The 14,010-nt window shown below is 39.0% G+C and overlaps 1 protein-coding gene across 2 annotated transcripts in view; it reads left to right on the forward strand.

Annotated features, from left to right (window-relative positions):
* DMD (dystrophin) overlaps positions 1-14,010 on the forward strand; it is a 2,087,389-nt gene that overhangs the window by 1,869,519 nt on the left and 203,860 nt on the right. For both annotated transcript variants that reach the window (XM_081221405.1, XM_081221404.1), the window contains exon 62: positions 6,325-6,385. In XM_081221405.1, the coding sequence (XP_081077531.1) occupies positions 6,325-6,385 (61 nt within the window). The remainder of the gene's footprint in view (positions 1-6,324; positions 6,386-14,010) is intronic.

The following is a 14,010-nucleotide window of genomic DNA, read 5'->3' on the forward strand; positions in this document are numbered from 1 at the left end:
AGCCTCACCTGAATATCCTCAACTGATATTCATAAGCCTTGGGAACCTTGCTGTACCCAGCAGTTAGAAGTTCTGTTACCAGGGAGGAGGAGACGTGGTGGCAATCCTGGATACATTCGTTACTAGCTGTGTGACCGTTTACTAGCTGGGTTACTTTACTGACCATTTCTGAGCATCAGTTTCTTTATGTGCAACAATAGAATAGTGTGACCACAGAGGGAGTTTGGAAGGATTACATTAAGAAACATACAGTGCGTGGTACAGAGTAGACAGGCAACAGCTTTGTTTTCTCCATTTCCTGAATCATCTGACTTCAGTTTGAGTAATAAACCAAAATTAGGATCTAATACTTACCGACTTATGACCTTAGATGTATCATTCCATGTGATCTTAACTCTTTCATCATCTGCAAAATAAAAATAATAATAATACCCACCTCACAGGTCACTCAGTGTCAAATAAGCTAGTTGAGGTCATCTTACAGGCACAGAAGGGGTTTTCCTTTCTCCCCCAGCCCCTCCATCACTTCCTCTAGATCAAGAATTCTCAACAGGAGTGATAATGCCCCCAAGGGGCCAAATTGGTTTTGGGGGGATGTAAAAATCTTACTCTTTATATGTAGAGCACAGATACGTACAATACAGAAACAGAGGTCTATACAGTATATCTGTGGCCTAAGGTGATCAGGAACAAAAATGTCTAAAAAAATACCTGGAGTTGGGGGCACATAGTAGCAAAAGGTCAAGAAACGTTGCTCTAGAGTCAGTCTTGATAGACTGTGTCCATAAAACCATTCCTGGAATTTGCATACTTCTGAGGAGCCAAGTGCCAGTGGCTAGTTGATCCTCCCTAGTGCCTTTTTCATAACCCCGTAGGTGAGGTTTCTCTGTTGTCCCCAGTGAATGCTGTATTTTATTTATTTTTATACACTGCCCCCACTTTCTTTTGACCCAAGTATGTTATTAAACTCCACATCCACCAAATATAAGAAAAGTAGACAGCAGAAGCAAGAAGAACTACAATCCTGCAGCCTGTGGATCGAAAACCACATTCACAGAAAGATAGACAAGACGAAAAGGCAGAGGGCTATGTACCAGATGAAGGAACAAGATAAAACAACAGAAAAACACCTAAATGAAGTGGAGATAGGCAACCTTCCAGAAAAAGAATTCAGAATAGTGATAGTGAAGATGATCCAGGACTGAGGAAAAAGAATGGAGGCAAAGATCGAGAAGATGCAAGAATGCTTAACGAAGATCTAGAAGAATTAAAGAACAGACACCCTCAGAATGGGAGAAAATATTTGCAAATGAATCAGTGGACAAAGGATAATCTCCAAAATATATATACAGCTCATGCAGCTCAATATTAAGAAAAAACAAACAGCCCAATCAAAAAATGGGCAGAAGACCTAAATAGACATTTCTCCAAAGAAGACATACAGATGGCTAACAAACACATGAAAAGATGCTCAACATCACTATTATTAGAGAAATGCAAATCAAAGCTACGATGAGGTATCACCTCACACCAGTTAGAATGAGCATCATCAGAAAATCTACAAACAACAAATGCTGTAGAGGGTGTGGAGAAAAGGGAACACTCTTGCACTGTTGGTGGGAATGTAAATTGATACAGCTACTATGGAGAACAGTATGGAGGTTCCTTAAAAACTAAAAATAGATTTACCATAGGACCCAGCAATCCTACTACTGGGCATATACCCAGAGAAAAGCATAATTCCAAAAGACACATGCACCCCAATGTTCATTGCAGCACTATTTACAATAGCCAGGTCATGGAAGCAACCTAAATGCCCAATGACAGACGAATGGATAAAGAAGATGTGGTACATATATACAATGGAATATTACTCAGCCATACAAAGGAATGAAATTGGGTCATTTGTTGAGACGTGGATGGATCTAGAGACTGTCATACAGAGTGAAGTAAGTCAGAAAGAGAAAAACAAATATTGTATATTAACGCATGTATGTGGAACCTAGAAAAATGGTACTGATGAACTGGTTTATAGGGCAGATATTGAGACACATGTAGAGAACAAACGTATGGACAGCAATGGGGGAAAGTGGCGGGGGGGTGGGGGTGGGGGTGGGATGAATTGGGCGATTGGGATTGACATGTATATACTGATGGGTATAAAACTGATGACTAATAAGTACCTGCTGTATAAAAAAATAAATAAAATTAAATTAAAAAATTTTTAAAAAGTAGAAAGATTAATGAATGCATGAGAGTCTGAATTCCAGAGAGTGCTCTTTTAACACAGTTTAACTGATATTAGCATTCTTCTTCATTTTCTGGTTAGGCCCCTGTGTCGATTAAAACATGGCTTAACACCAGGGTGCATCACTTGGCCCATTCTGTTCATCATGCATTAGAAAGTGGTTGAAATAAGAACTTCCCTTAAACACTGGAGCCTGTGTTTGTGATTTTCAAAAATACCTTGGGCACAATATTGAATCCTGTTACCTCAAGGGAGGAGAAGCATTTGAAGGGAGAACTGCTACCCTTTCTTGCTCTTAATAACATACTGCATCTGTAACGCAGGGGGAAATTCAGAGGTTGGTTTTGGAATAAATAAACTCGTATGTAGTTTGCTATTTAAATTCAGTAGACAATACCCCACGGTGCTGTTGCCATGTGATAATGGATGATTTTTACACTCGAGAATCTGAATCACAAAGCTGCATTGGAATTACGTATAGCGGTTATAGAAACATCTGTATAAGAAAATACCAAAGGACAGCATAGTGTCATAAAACTATTTGCCAGTAAATCTGCTTTTGATGGGCTACTAAAAATGGCCACATCAGGCATAAGAGACGTGTGCGTGTCTATCGCGTAGGCTAGCTTTGTGAAGGATGACAAGCTTCCACTGGTACACCGAGATAAGAAACAGCTGTTGTTGGCATTGGCATTCCTGCAAGAAATGAAATGATAATTCTGGGACACACTTATGAGAGTTACCATATATTGGATCAACCTTTGAATATATGCAAGACCAGAATCATCTGGCAGCCCCAAGCAAAATTGCCCAACAACCGTTTAACAATCTCCTGAGAAGGAGCACTGATTCCAGTCGCATAGAACCATCATCCGATTGTGTGTCATTTCTAAAGCAAGTAGCTCCAGTGTGTGTGTCTGTGGTAGTGATGTGGCAGGGGAGGATTGGGGGAAGGCTGTGGTTATTTTTCTTTTTTTATTGCTTCAAGGACATTTTTTAGTGTAAAATTTCAGACCTTCAAATGATGACTGTAAAGCAGTTGCTTAGGTGCATTTATAAACTGCGAATCAAAGGGGAAAAAACATCTTTCAGCACAAAAAATTCACTGAATCTCACTATCGGATCTGTTTAGTAGCTACACATAAAGGCAGAAGGCTTTTATTCTAGAAAGTAAAAAATTAACAATTTTCATATACAATTTATATACTCTATAAAAATTAACAAGAACTCCAGTTACAAAAGCTTAAAATTTCATATTGATCTGGAACTTATTTTTTGGAATTTTAAAAATTGAATTCATTCAGCTCTTTAGCTCAAGCATATTCTGACTACTTCTCTGGCATTTTGGGGGGAATTTTTTTTTCCTCTTAATGTTTAACAATGCAAAGTCAAGTATAGATACCTACAGGTCTGGCCATGAGCTCAGCGCGGCATCATCACTTTTCTTCTATTTCTTGCTAGATTTTCTGCTTGAAGGTTGTTTCACTCAGGCGGAGCCCCCCCACCCCCACCCCCGGGCCAACCAGGCAGCCAGTAGACCAATTCTCTCTGAGAGATGCCTAGGAGTAACATAGGAAATACGAACAGACTCTTTTGCTACCAGAGGATGTACTCAACATCCTCCAAATCAGAAAGGTTTTCTGGACCATAAGAATGTTAAAGAACTGGAGAAGGATGATGAGAGAAATGGTGGGGCTCAGCCCATAGTGACCTTTAAGAAAAGGATAAGCATCCTTTCTCAGTTTAGACATTCATAGACTTGGCAATACAGCCAATGAGAACTGGACCAAATGCTCTCTGTAGCTCTCTTCTTCCTTCTGTGATGCTGTGATTTTAGGAAGAGGGCACACTGAGCAACCAGGAGCTATGATTTCTGGCCCTCCACCATGTTTCGTGCTACAGAGGGCTTGGGTTTTTAGGTTTCCATAACATCAGACTCTGCCAGGCAGTTCAGAGAGTTCAGCCTAAGTCCTCAAATCAGCTCTTATTACTCTGAACTAATATGGTCTAGAGAGCTGTGTCCTAGAGAAGAAAAACAGACAAGAGGAGAGTTGGGCAGAGAATGACAAAGGCAAAGGAGACAAGAATAGAAAAAGAAGGACAGAGAGTTTGAAGGCAGGGGACTACTTCGAAACAGCAGATAAATGTCTTTTTTCTCCATGTTAGAAATCCATCTGCCAAAATGAAAAGGTGCAATTAGGTAGCTAAATACAAATTCATGTTCTATATCTTTTAAATGACATATCGCCAAGGTAGAAAGCAGCATGTCTGGTTGAAGGTTGGGTGATTCGATCCCTCTGTTACTCTATATAAAACAAAGAATCTATAGTTTCATTACCCTTAAATTGTCTGGCAGTGGGCAAAGTTTTATTAGAAGCTTTTCTTTCATATTATGCAGTGTAGTCAGGGATATATTAGCTTTGATGTTTTCTTACATCTCAATACACTGTGGAGTGAATTTACTGTGAGGCTGATTTAGAAGGGAGCTTTTCATAGGAGGAAACAATGGTCAACATCAGCTGTGTTTCAAATTATAAGCAGGATGAAAATTCAGGAAAGAAGGGACATACACATAAAATTGCTAGGTGTTAATGTGTATGTATAACTGGTTCACTTTGTTATAGAGCAGAAACTAACACACCATTGTAAAGCAATTATACTCCAATAAAGATGTAAAAAAAAAACAAAACAGAAGAATGCTTCTTATATTTATATTCTTGATGCTATTCTATGTCTCAAAAACTCCAGTTTCTTAAAACTCCTTTCAGGAGGAAGATTTTATTGTTAAGGAAATGGTATAATGTCTACTAACATGATTATTTTGTCTTAAAGAAACAAAAAAACGCCATCATATTAAACCGTATATAAAAAGTATTTCAACTCTGGGAAAGAAAAAAACCCCTACAGCTTAAGCATTTAAAACACAGTTTAAGATGGGCTTCCCTGGTGGCGCAGTGGTTGAGAGTCCACCTGCCAATGCAGGGGACGCGGGTTCGTGCCCCGGTCCGGGAAGATCCCACATGCCGCGGAGCGGCTGGGCCCGTGAGCCATGGCCGCTGAGCCTGCACGTCCGGAGCCTGTGCTCCACAGCGGGAGAGGCCACAACAGTGAGAGGCCCACATACCGCAAAAAAAAAAAAAGATGACTGATTTGACTGATACACAATAAAGTTGTTATAAAACAAATTCCCAGTATGGGAAATTTAATTTCACCTATAGGATTCGTCACTCATCACCAAAGTTTTATTACACTCTGGTATCGGGTGCCATTCTCTCACTTTTGGTTATCTTTTCTAGTAAGATCATGCTGGTCAGCTGACATTTTTGAGGCAGCAATTAAACATGTAATCGGTAAATGAAATTGGATTCTGTTTAAACCAAATAAAGAGAAAAACAAGCATATCAGAGTGATAAGTGGAGTACGTTAGCTTCAATAACTTAGAATGTAAATATATCACAGAGGGATGTTTCAGCTGCTAAACTAATAAAACCCAGTCAATCAAATAGTGAAAGATATTGATAAACAGCAACAGGAAGTATTATAAGAAAAGCACCCATGGGGGTTTCCCTGGTGACGCAGTGGTTGAGAGTCCCCCTGCCAATGCAGGGGACGCGGGTTCGTGCCCCGGTCCAGGAGGATCGCACGTGCCGTGGAGTGGCTGGGCCCGTGAGCCATGGCCGCTGAGCCTGCGCGTCCGGAGCCTGCGCGTCCGGAGCCTGTGCTCCGCAACGGGAGAGGCCACAACAGTGAGAGGCCCGTGTACCGCAAAAAAAAAAAAAAAAAAAAAGGAAAATCACCCAATGGAGACACATAAGAGAAAACCCCTCAGTTTACTCTTTCAGTTTCTTACCTGGTCTATAGGTTTAGCAGTGGAATTTTTTTTTCTTTGCATTAAATTTTGTGCCTGAATGAGTTCAGTTTTACTTAGATTAGAACAGCAGGTTAATCCGTCCTGTCTTCATGGGCAACTGAACAAACAGACCAATATCAGTGTAAAATTGTAATTCTGGAGATTAATGTTGTCTTCCTTGTTTGCGTGAACTTGACCTCTTGCCTTTTTTCCCCCCCTTTTTCAGCTTCTGTCCAGGGTCCCTGGGAGAGAGCCATCTCACCAAACAAAGTGCCCTACTATATCAAGTAAGTTGAAAGCATCATGTTCTTAAAAAAGCATTTATTGTGGCTAATATGTATATTCACAGATGAATTTATTTTTAAAACTCGATGTTAGCCTGGCCTACAATACCTAGTTCTTTCTTCCCCAAGGAAGCTTAGATAGGTAACTCATGCTAAAATTACCACTGAAAACTTGCTGATGCTACAGGGAGTCGCCTTTAGGAAAAATCCATTTAAGGCAGCATATATGCTGTGTTTTGTGATTGGAGGTGGTGTGGATTTTTCATAATAGAACGAAAAGCTGCTGATAATATTATGGATAGTGGCAATGAATATTTACAAGAACAATTTTATTTATTTAGGAGTTTTCCCCGCACTTCTTCTTTAGACAAAGATGGAAGATGTCTGCAGCTATCTGTACCCAAACTGTTTTAGGTGAATAAATACCTGATGTACCCAAAAGGCAGTCAATAGCAGTTTTGGATTTGTGGAGCTGAGGTGTTCATTCTTGATGTGTAGCACTCAGCATTTTTCACATAGCAACAACAAAAATGATACTGTTTTCAGGGGTCATTTTTGTCAGTCAAAGGAATATAGGTTCTTGGAAGCACCTTCTGCAAGATGCTGCATGAAATACAAATTATGATACATTGGGTCGCCATGGAAGAAAGAGGAGAGAGGATGTTGAGTTACTATGATACCTTAACAGTTTCTCATCAGTTGTACAATTGAGTCCAGCTTAAATTTAAGTTTCTATCGGCCACCTCAACAACAAACTTAAATTAATTGGATTCATGAAATAGTCTTCAGTATCAGCTTAAGTCTTTGAACTTGCATCTGCCATAGTCTGACTAAAAATATTAAATGTTTTTCCATTTATCAAGTCTGTTTTTATTCTTCCACTGCCCATCAGTTCTTCATAATTCAGTTCTAAATCAATAGCAGCATTCCTAGATCTTCATTACTACATTTCTCAAGAAATTTGATTTCATGCCTCAGTTTTGTTAACTCAGAAGAATGGGGGGAGGGAACATTTTTGGCTCTTCAAGGAGAGATACATCCTTTAGGAAAGGTTGTCTTATTAAATTATACAGACAAGGTATCTCTTAACTTTAAAAATTCTCCTTTAATGTTTTGATCCTACTTTTTAGTTTTCTTATTTTTAATTTTATTTTATTATTTTTGTTGTATATAGTTATTTAGTCACTCTAAAGTACATGTTTTAATACCTATTTAAAATCACCCATTTTCTTAAATAATATATTGATTTGGACATGCACTATATTGCTTTACATCCACTATATATTTGGTGGAACCATTTTGTTCAGATTCTTCCCAGTCATCTTCTATATCAGTGTCTTCATCATTACAAATTTCCATTTCTGACTAAGCTGTTTGAGACCTGCTACTTTTTCAACCCATTTATAAAACTCTCACTTTATCCAATTCCTTTATGAGCTAAAAGAATGACTCCTTTTGTAGCCAAGATTTTAGGATCACCTGAGAATCCAAGACATCTTTAAGCCATCATTCTCCAAATTATTACCTGTTTAGGGCTCATTAAGTGTCTCACACGGGATTCCTAGAGTGCCCCCCTAGTCCCACTGCCCTTTCCCTAAATATGTACCTTCTCCCTGATGTTACACCTGCTACAAAAGATCCCAGTACAGTTCTGTGAAGCAGTGAAAATGAATTCGGTCCAAAAAATAAAAAGACAAATTCCAGAAAAGCTGTAATTCCTTCCTGTATACTAGTTTCTTACTACTCCTTGATGGGATCAGAGAACAGCTACTCTCTATTTGTCCTCCTATTTGTCCAGTGCTCTTTCACCAACTTGATCATGGTGGCAGTTTTGGTAGGGGCACAGATCTGGGAATAAGAAACCTTGACTTTGGGGGCTCTGTGATTAGTTGATTGTATGGCCTTGGGCAAGTCACTTAAGCTGTACAAACCTTGGTTTCTTATTTATAAAATAAGGAGTTGGACTAGATGATATCTAAGTTTCTTTGTAGCTGTAGGAATCAATGAGTGTGGCTCATTCCATGGTCTTGTCCAAATTCAAAAACTTGAAGATATCAGCTTTCTTTTTTAAGAAGTTTATCTTTATTTTAAAAATTCTTTATTTTCATTAATAACACAATATAAATTCTCAGTTTAAAAAAAAAACATAGGAGTTCTATTTTTCCACTGTGAATTAGCTTCAGATATGCCCTCTCAACCCACTCCAGTTTCTCCAGATACCCATTTAAAGAGCTTAAATCTTGGTGTTTAATTTAGGACTATTATTCTTCCTAGTTTAATGGTAAGAAATACAGAACAGTAGACAGGAAAAATAGTAGAAAGGTGAGTATGGAGACCTTAAAAGCCTCTGAAGTGATCAGTTCCTTGGAATGAGAGATTACCTAATTTCTCAAAGATGTCCCTGAAACTTTACGGAGATCAATTCTCTGTACGGTTATAATCTACTTGAAATTAGAGATTGTACAGTTTCTCAAATATACCCCTAAAATGTTAAGCCGTAATATAGGGAGGATGCATGTTCAAGAAATTTACATTTTCAGTAAACAGATTATTGATGTCCTTTGTGATTTATTATTACACATTACTATTGTCTAAAATATTCTCTTTACACTAAATGACTTTGATGTACAAGGTCCAGTGGACTTCATGCACTTGCAGATGCCATTCATAATTTGAGATACCTTATTGGTCCACAAATAACAATAATAGTAAGTTGATAATGATGTTATTTCAACCAGTCCCCATTTGTCCTCTTTCTTATTTGTTCTGACTTCCATTCAATAGTTTTCATCCACACATTTCCAGCTGCAAAGGCAAATGTTTTCTCTGGATACTTTTTAATGCTTTATAATGTTTCCTTTTTAATGCTGAGATAAACTGATCATCTAAATAACAAGAGGTTTCTACACCAATAACACAGTTCCAGTTAGTTATTGGGTCGTGCATTCATCCTTGAGGTTGTAAGTCATTAACAACGTCTTCTGCTCTAGATTGCAAATCAGATAGTGTTTATGTCTGCATCATGACACTTGCTTTTCATATGATGCTAAGAAACTTCAAACTACATGTTTGTCTAGTTTATTAGTCCATGGCATACATCATTGTTACAGTCTTCATATTCCCTCTCCCTTGGGGCTTTCCTACCCCTGCCAGCATCTCTTTCAGGTTATTTGATTACAACTTTCATTGCCACTGAAAAAATAATCACCAACAATGTTCAACCTGTTACAACTGCCTTTTCCATTCTCTGCCATTTTGTAGTCTTTTGGCCTTTTGTCAAACTCATGAAATTTTCAGTATAATAGCCTTTAACCAGCTGCTGCATTCTGTTAGAATTTCTTTCACCTTTTTATGTTGCATACTCCCATATGGGTAAACCAAGCGGAGCCAAGAGCTGGGACTCTCTTGCTTTCTTAATGAGTTAGAAAATTATTCTTCTGTGTTCTGGACTGTCAAAAGAATTTAGGAATCCCAAACTTGCATGCAGTATGTTTTTTGCATAGATGACATAATAAGAGCATAAGAAATAGCACCCTGGGTCAGACCAACAGGGCAGCTAGCCCAGAACTCTGTCCCAGATGTAGGCACCAATGGCTGTGTTGTCAGTCAACCTAATAATTTTCATTTCAAAAAAATTAGGATGCATCATGACCATTTCTTAGTAATGCACTGTTAAATCAGTTGGCATTGAGTATATCCAATGGTTTCTTAAACTTCCCCCATTCTCCACTTCAGTCTTGTCTTAGCAATAATAAGTTCTATAAACTTACTGATTTCTCTATAAACAAATAAAGATATATCTCAGTTTCTCTCTAATCTACATCCTTTAACCTCAAGGGACAGCCCCAATTAAGTGCTATGAAATTCACTGAATACAATTATATTTACCCAGAGTGGACTTTAATCTCACATCGCCTCGCTGACTCCTTTTTTATTTTCATCTTCCCAGTCTGAGAAATTCGAATCCGTTTTAGGTTTTTAGTCTGTCCTTGAATGAAAGATAAGCAGTCCCCTTGATCATCTTAGTTGTTTTTCCCTGGATCTTTTCCAGCTCTGTTGTATCTTCCTTGGGATGTCGTGACTGGAATGGCCCAAATATTGGTTATTAAATTTGTTAGCATCGTCTCTAGTCTCCCCTCAGTCATGACGAACGTAAATGCTATTCACTGTCTCCCATTGGTGCAGAAATGGAGAAACTAATTGAGGTCATAACCTGTTCCACATATATTAGTTCTAGCTGAAGGTTGGTTTGTGGCTACTTTTCTGTAATACCAGATCAAGTGTTTGACCTTATATTTCTGCCAGCTGACTCTTAGGAAGGATTTGATTTTTAGGCAAGCTGGTCCTTTCCTCCTTCAAAGACGCTGAGTTGCTAAATATTGGGAGGCATTCACTAATGAAACTTGGGAGTAAACCCACTGACTCAATCACCAGCAGTGCATTTCATCAGGTTGCCTTTCTGAATATTTCTGAAGTACTTCACAAAAGAGTGAAAAATGGGGCTCTGGGGAACATGCTAACTCTTCAGCTCTTTTTTACATGCAATGCTCAAGAAACAACTCATGTCTAAAGAAGTGACTGTCTTTTCCTGCTGGTTATTTTGATTGTTGTACACATTGCTGTAGCTGTCTAGTGACCTTGATCTACCCTTCTCTCCATTCTCAATCCCAGGCATGTTTCTACAGCCACCTGTTATATCTGAGTTGCTCGCAACTTTCTGGTAGTTTCTGCTTAGCAAAATGAGGTATATAATACAACCTCCCTGGCTGAAGCTGACTGTCGCTTCAGTCAACATTTCTTATTACTATTGCTGTGTCTGCTGCCAAAATTGCTGGTTGGAGTTCTGACTCTCCCATATTCTTATGACTACCGTCCCTCTGGCTCTACTGGTACAAGTATTTGACTCTCTGCATGAAATTATGGCTATCCACCTACACTTACCTTTTGGTGTTTGTGTCTTCTTGTATCCTGTTGGTCTATTCATGGTTAAAGTGATGAATCTTGCTCTGAGTTTGAGTACCCTTGCTCTCTAACTGTAGTAGCATCTGAGTTTTTTGTTTGTTTGTTTGTTTTTGACTGCATTGGATCTTTGTTGCTGTGTGTGGGCTTTCTCTAGTTGTGGTGAGCAGGGGCTTCTCATTGTGGTGGCTTCTCTTGTTGTGGAGCATGGGCTCTAGGTGCTTGGGCTTCAGTAGTTGTGGCACGTGGGCTCAGTAGTTGTGGCTCACAGGCTTTAGAGCGCAGACTCAGTAGTTGTGGCACAGGCTTAGTTGCTCCGCGGCATGTGGGGTCTTCCTGGACCAGGGCTCAAACCTGTATCCCCTGCCTTGGCAGGCAGATGCGCCACCAGGGAAGTCCCAGCATCTGAGTTTTGGCACCACTTCCCTCCATACCATATTGCCTCTGTTTCTATTTTCTGGACAGTTTTTCAAATTCCAAATCCCTCCCATGTTTAAAGCATATCTTGCCCTCATTCTTGCTCCAGCTCCCTATTATTTGTGCCAGTAGTTGTTCTGATTCAAGTTTTAGATTAGTTTATTTGTTCCTCTGAATTATTGACTACTACTTATGTACCTATATTTATATAGAGAGGAAGCAGTAGTTAGCTATGTCTCAGCTTTAACGGCAAATCAACGTGCTAAATATCTGTGTTGGCTAGTTTGCAGTGGAAACATCTTCTGAGAATGAGGTGGGCTCTTATTATAAAGAACACCAGATTATGATATGCAGCTTAGAAAACATTCCCTCATGTCTCATTCCTGATACCTCGCTGTTCTAAGAATGATTCTAGTCTTCTGACATTCAGTTGAACATTGGTTGAGATTGGCAGAAGTTTTCATAGGTTTTCTCAGAATATAATTTTGTGCTGTTTCTGGTAAGATCCTTCACATGTATATTTTCCTTAAGAATATACCTTTTAAATGGACTTGAGGACACGGAGAGGGGGAAGGGTAAGCTGGGACTAAGTGAGAGAGTAGCATGGGCATATATACACGACCAAATGTAAAATAGATAGCTAGTGGGAAGCAGCCGCGTAGCACAGGGAGATCAGCTGGTGCTTTGTGACCACCTAGAGGGGTGGGATAGGGAGGGTGGGAGGGAGGGAGATGCAAGACGGGAGAGATATGGGGATATATGTATATGCATAACTGATTAACTTTGTTATAAAGCAGAAACTAACACACCATTGTAAAGCAATTATACTCCAATAAAGATGTTAAAAAAAAAGAGCGTTCACTAGGGGAGCCTGGACTGTGGGTTTTACATTATCATTTCACATCCATAATCCCAGATGCTTCCATAAAAAAATAAAAATAAAAATAAAAATATACCTTTTAGCAGCTAATAAGACCACATGAAATAGCAGAAATAGTAAATTGAGCAAGCAACAGAAGACTTGAAGTCTGGTTGCAAGTTTGCTGTTAACTAGCTATTTGACCAAAGATGAATCACTTATATTCTCTGAGCCTCAGTTTCTCCATCTGTCATCTAAGGGGGCTGAATCACACGATATCACAGGTTATTTCCAGTCCTGACATTCCCTGATATTATGAATGTTGACTTTGAAACAAATTATTTATAACAGTTTTCCAGAGGAATGAAAACGAATCTTCATATCGCCCTTGAGGATTCTTATTGCATCATCAATTTTATCAAGATGGGAAGGACAAATAATATTAAACTTTTTACTTAACTGTTTAGCACCATTGATAATAGGAAGCGGATGTAATAGAGAATCAGCTGTCTAATTTCAGCTGTCAGTCTTTGAGGATACTGGTGAGTATCTCTGGGTAATTAAATTTGTGAAATCACTGCCAGAAGCCTGGTGCTCTGACTTTTCAAAAGGCTTTGTACACAGAGATAACCCAGAGGTCAGTCTTCTCTGCTGTGCTTTCTCCTCCACAGTTTGATGGTTCCAAAGGTCACATTAGCTGAGTCTCATTAAGCTCTGGAGCCACAATGAAGGAATGGTCAGTAACGCATAATTGATGATATAATCATGAAAACAACTCAGTTTAAGATATTAACTGAAAGAGAGTGAAGGAGAGGCCATAGTGTTATACGGGGTGCTGATTCTGGCCTTCGGTTTTGTAGACCTTGTTGGTAGACATAGATGTTAGTGTCTTCTGTGTCTCATAACGTTCACAAAAAAATCTCACAGGCTTCTTTATAGTTTCCTAAGCTGGTACATATAACCTTGACTGAAATAATGGACTTCATGAGGATAGCTGCTGTATCTCTTTTTCTAGCATAGAACTTCACAGATAGCATATGTGCTCAGTAGATATTTGAATGAATGAATGAATGAACACGTACTAGCAATTCCACATGCTTTACAGTTTCCTGACTCCTTTTACTTTCAAAAAATCTTCAGGCGTTTGTGTGTCCATTTAGATCTACCACCCAAGTGTGTGCCTCATATCCTGTAGATATCAACTTTAATATTAGAAAGTATGCTTAGTCTTTTACAGAGTTTCTCATGTCTCCTATACTTGGTGCCTAGGAGACCATCCTTAGCCTGAGCGTCTGACTGGTACATACCACATCCTGAGGTCTAGATTCTGTTCTGTCTGTATCTAACACTATGATTTGGAGTATTACTCAGCCCACCTGGGACTGAGTTTTCC

Source organism: Mesoplodon bidens, assembly GCF_964165515.1.
Source record: "Mesoplodon bidens genome assembly, chromosome: X".
Classification (NCBI taxonomy): Eukaryota; Metazoa; Chordata; class Mammalia; order Artiodactyla; family Ziphiidae; genus Mesoplodon; species Mesoplodon bidens.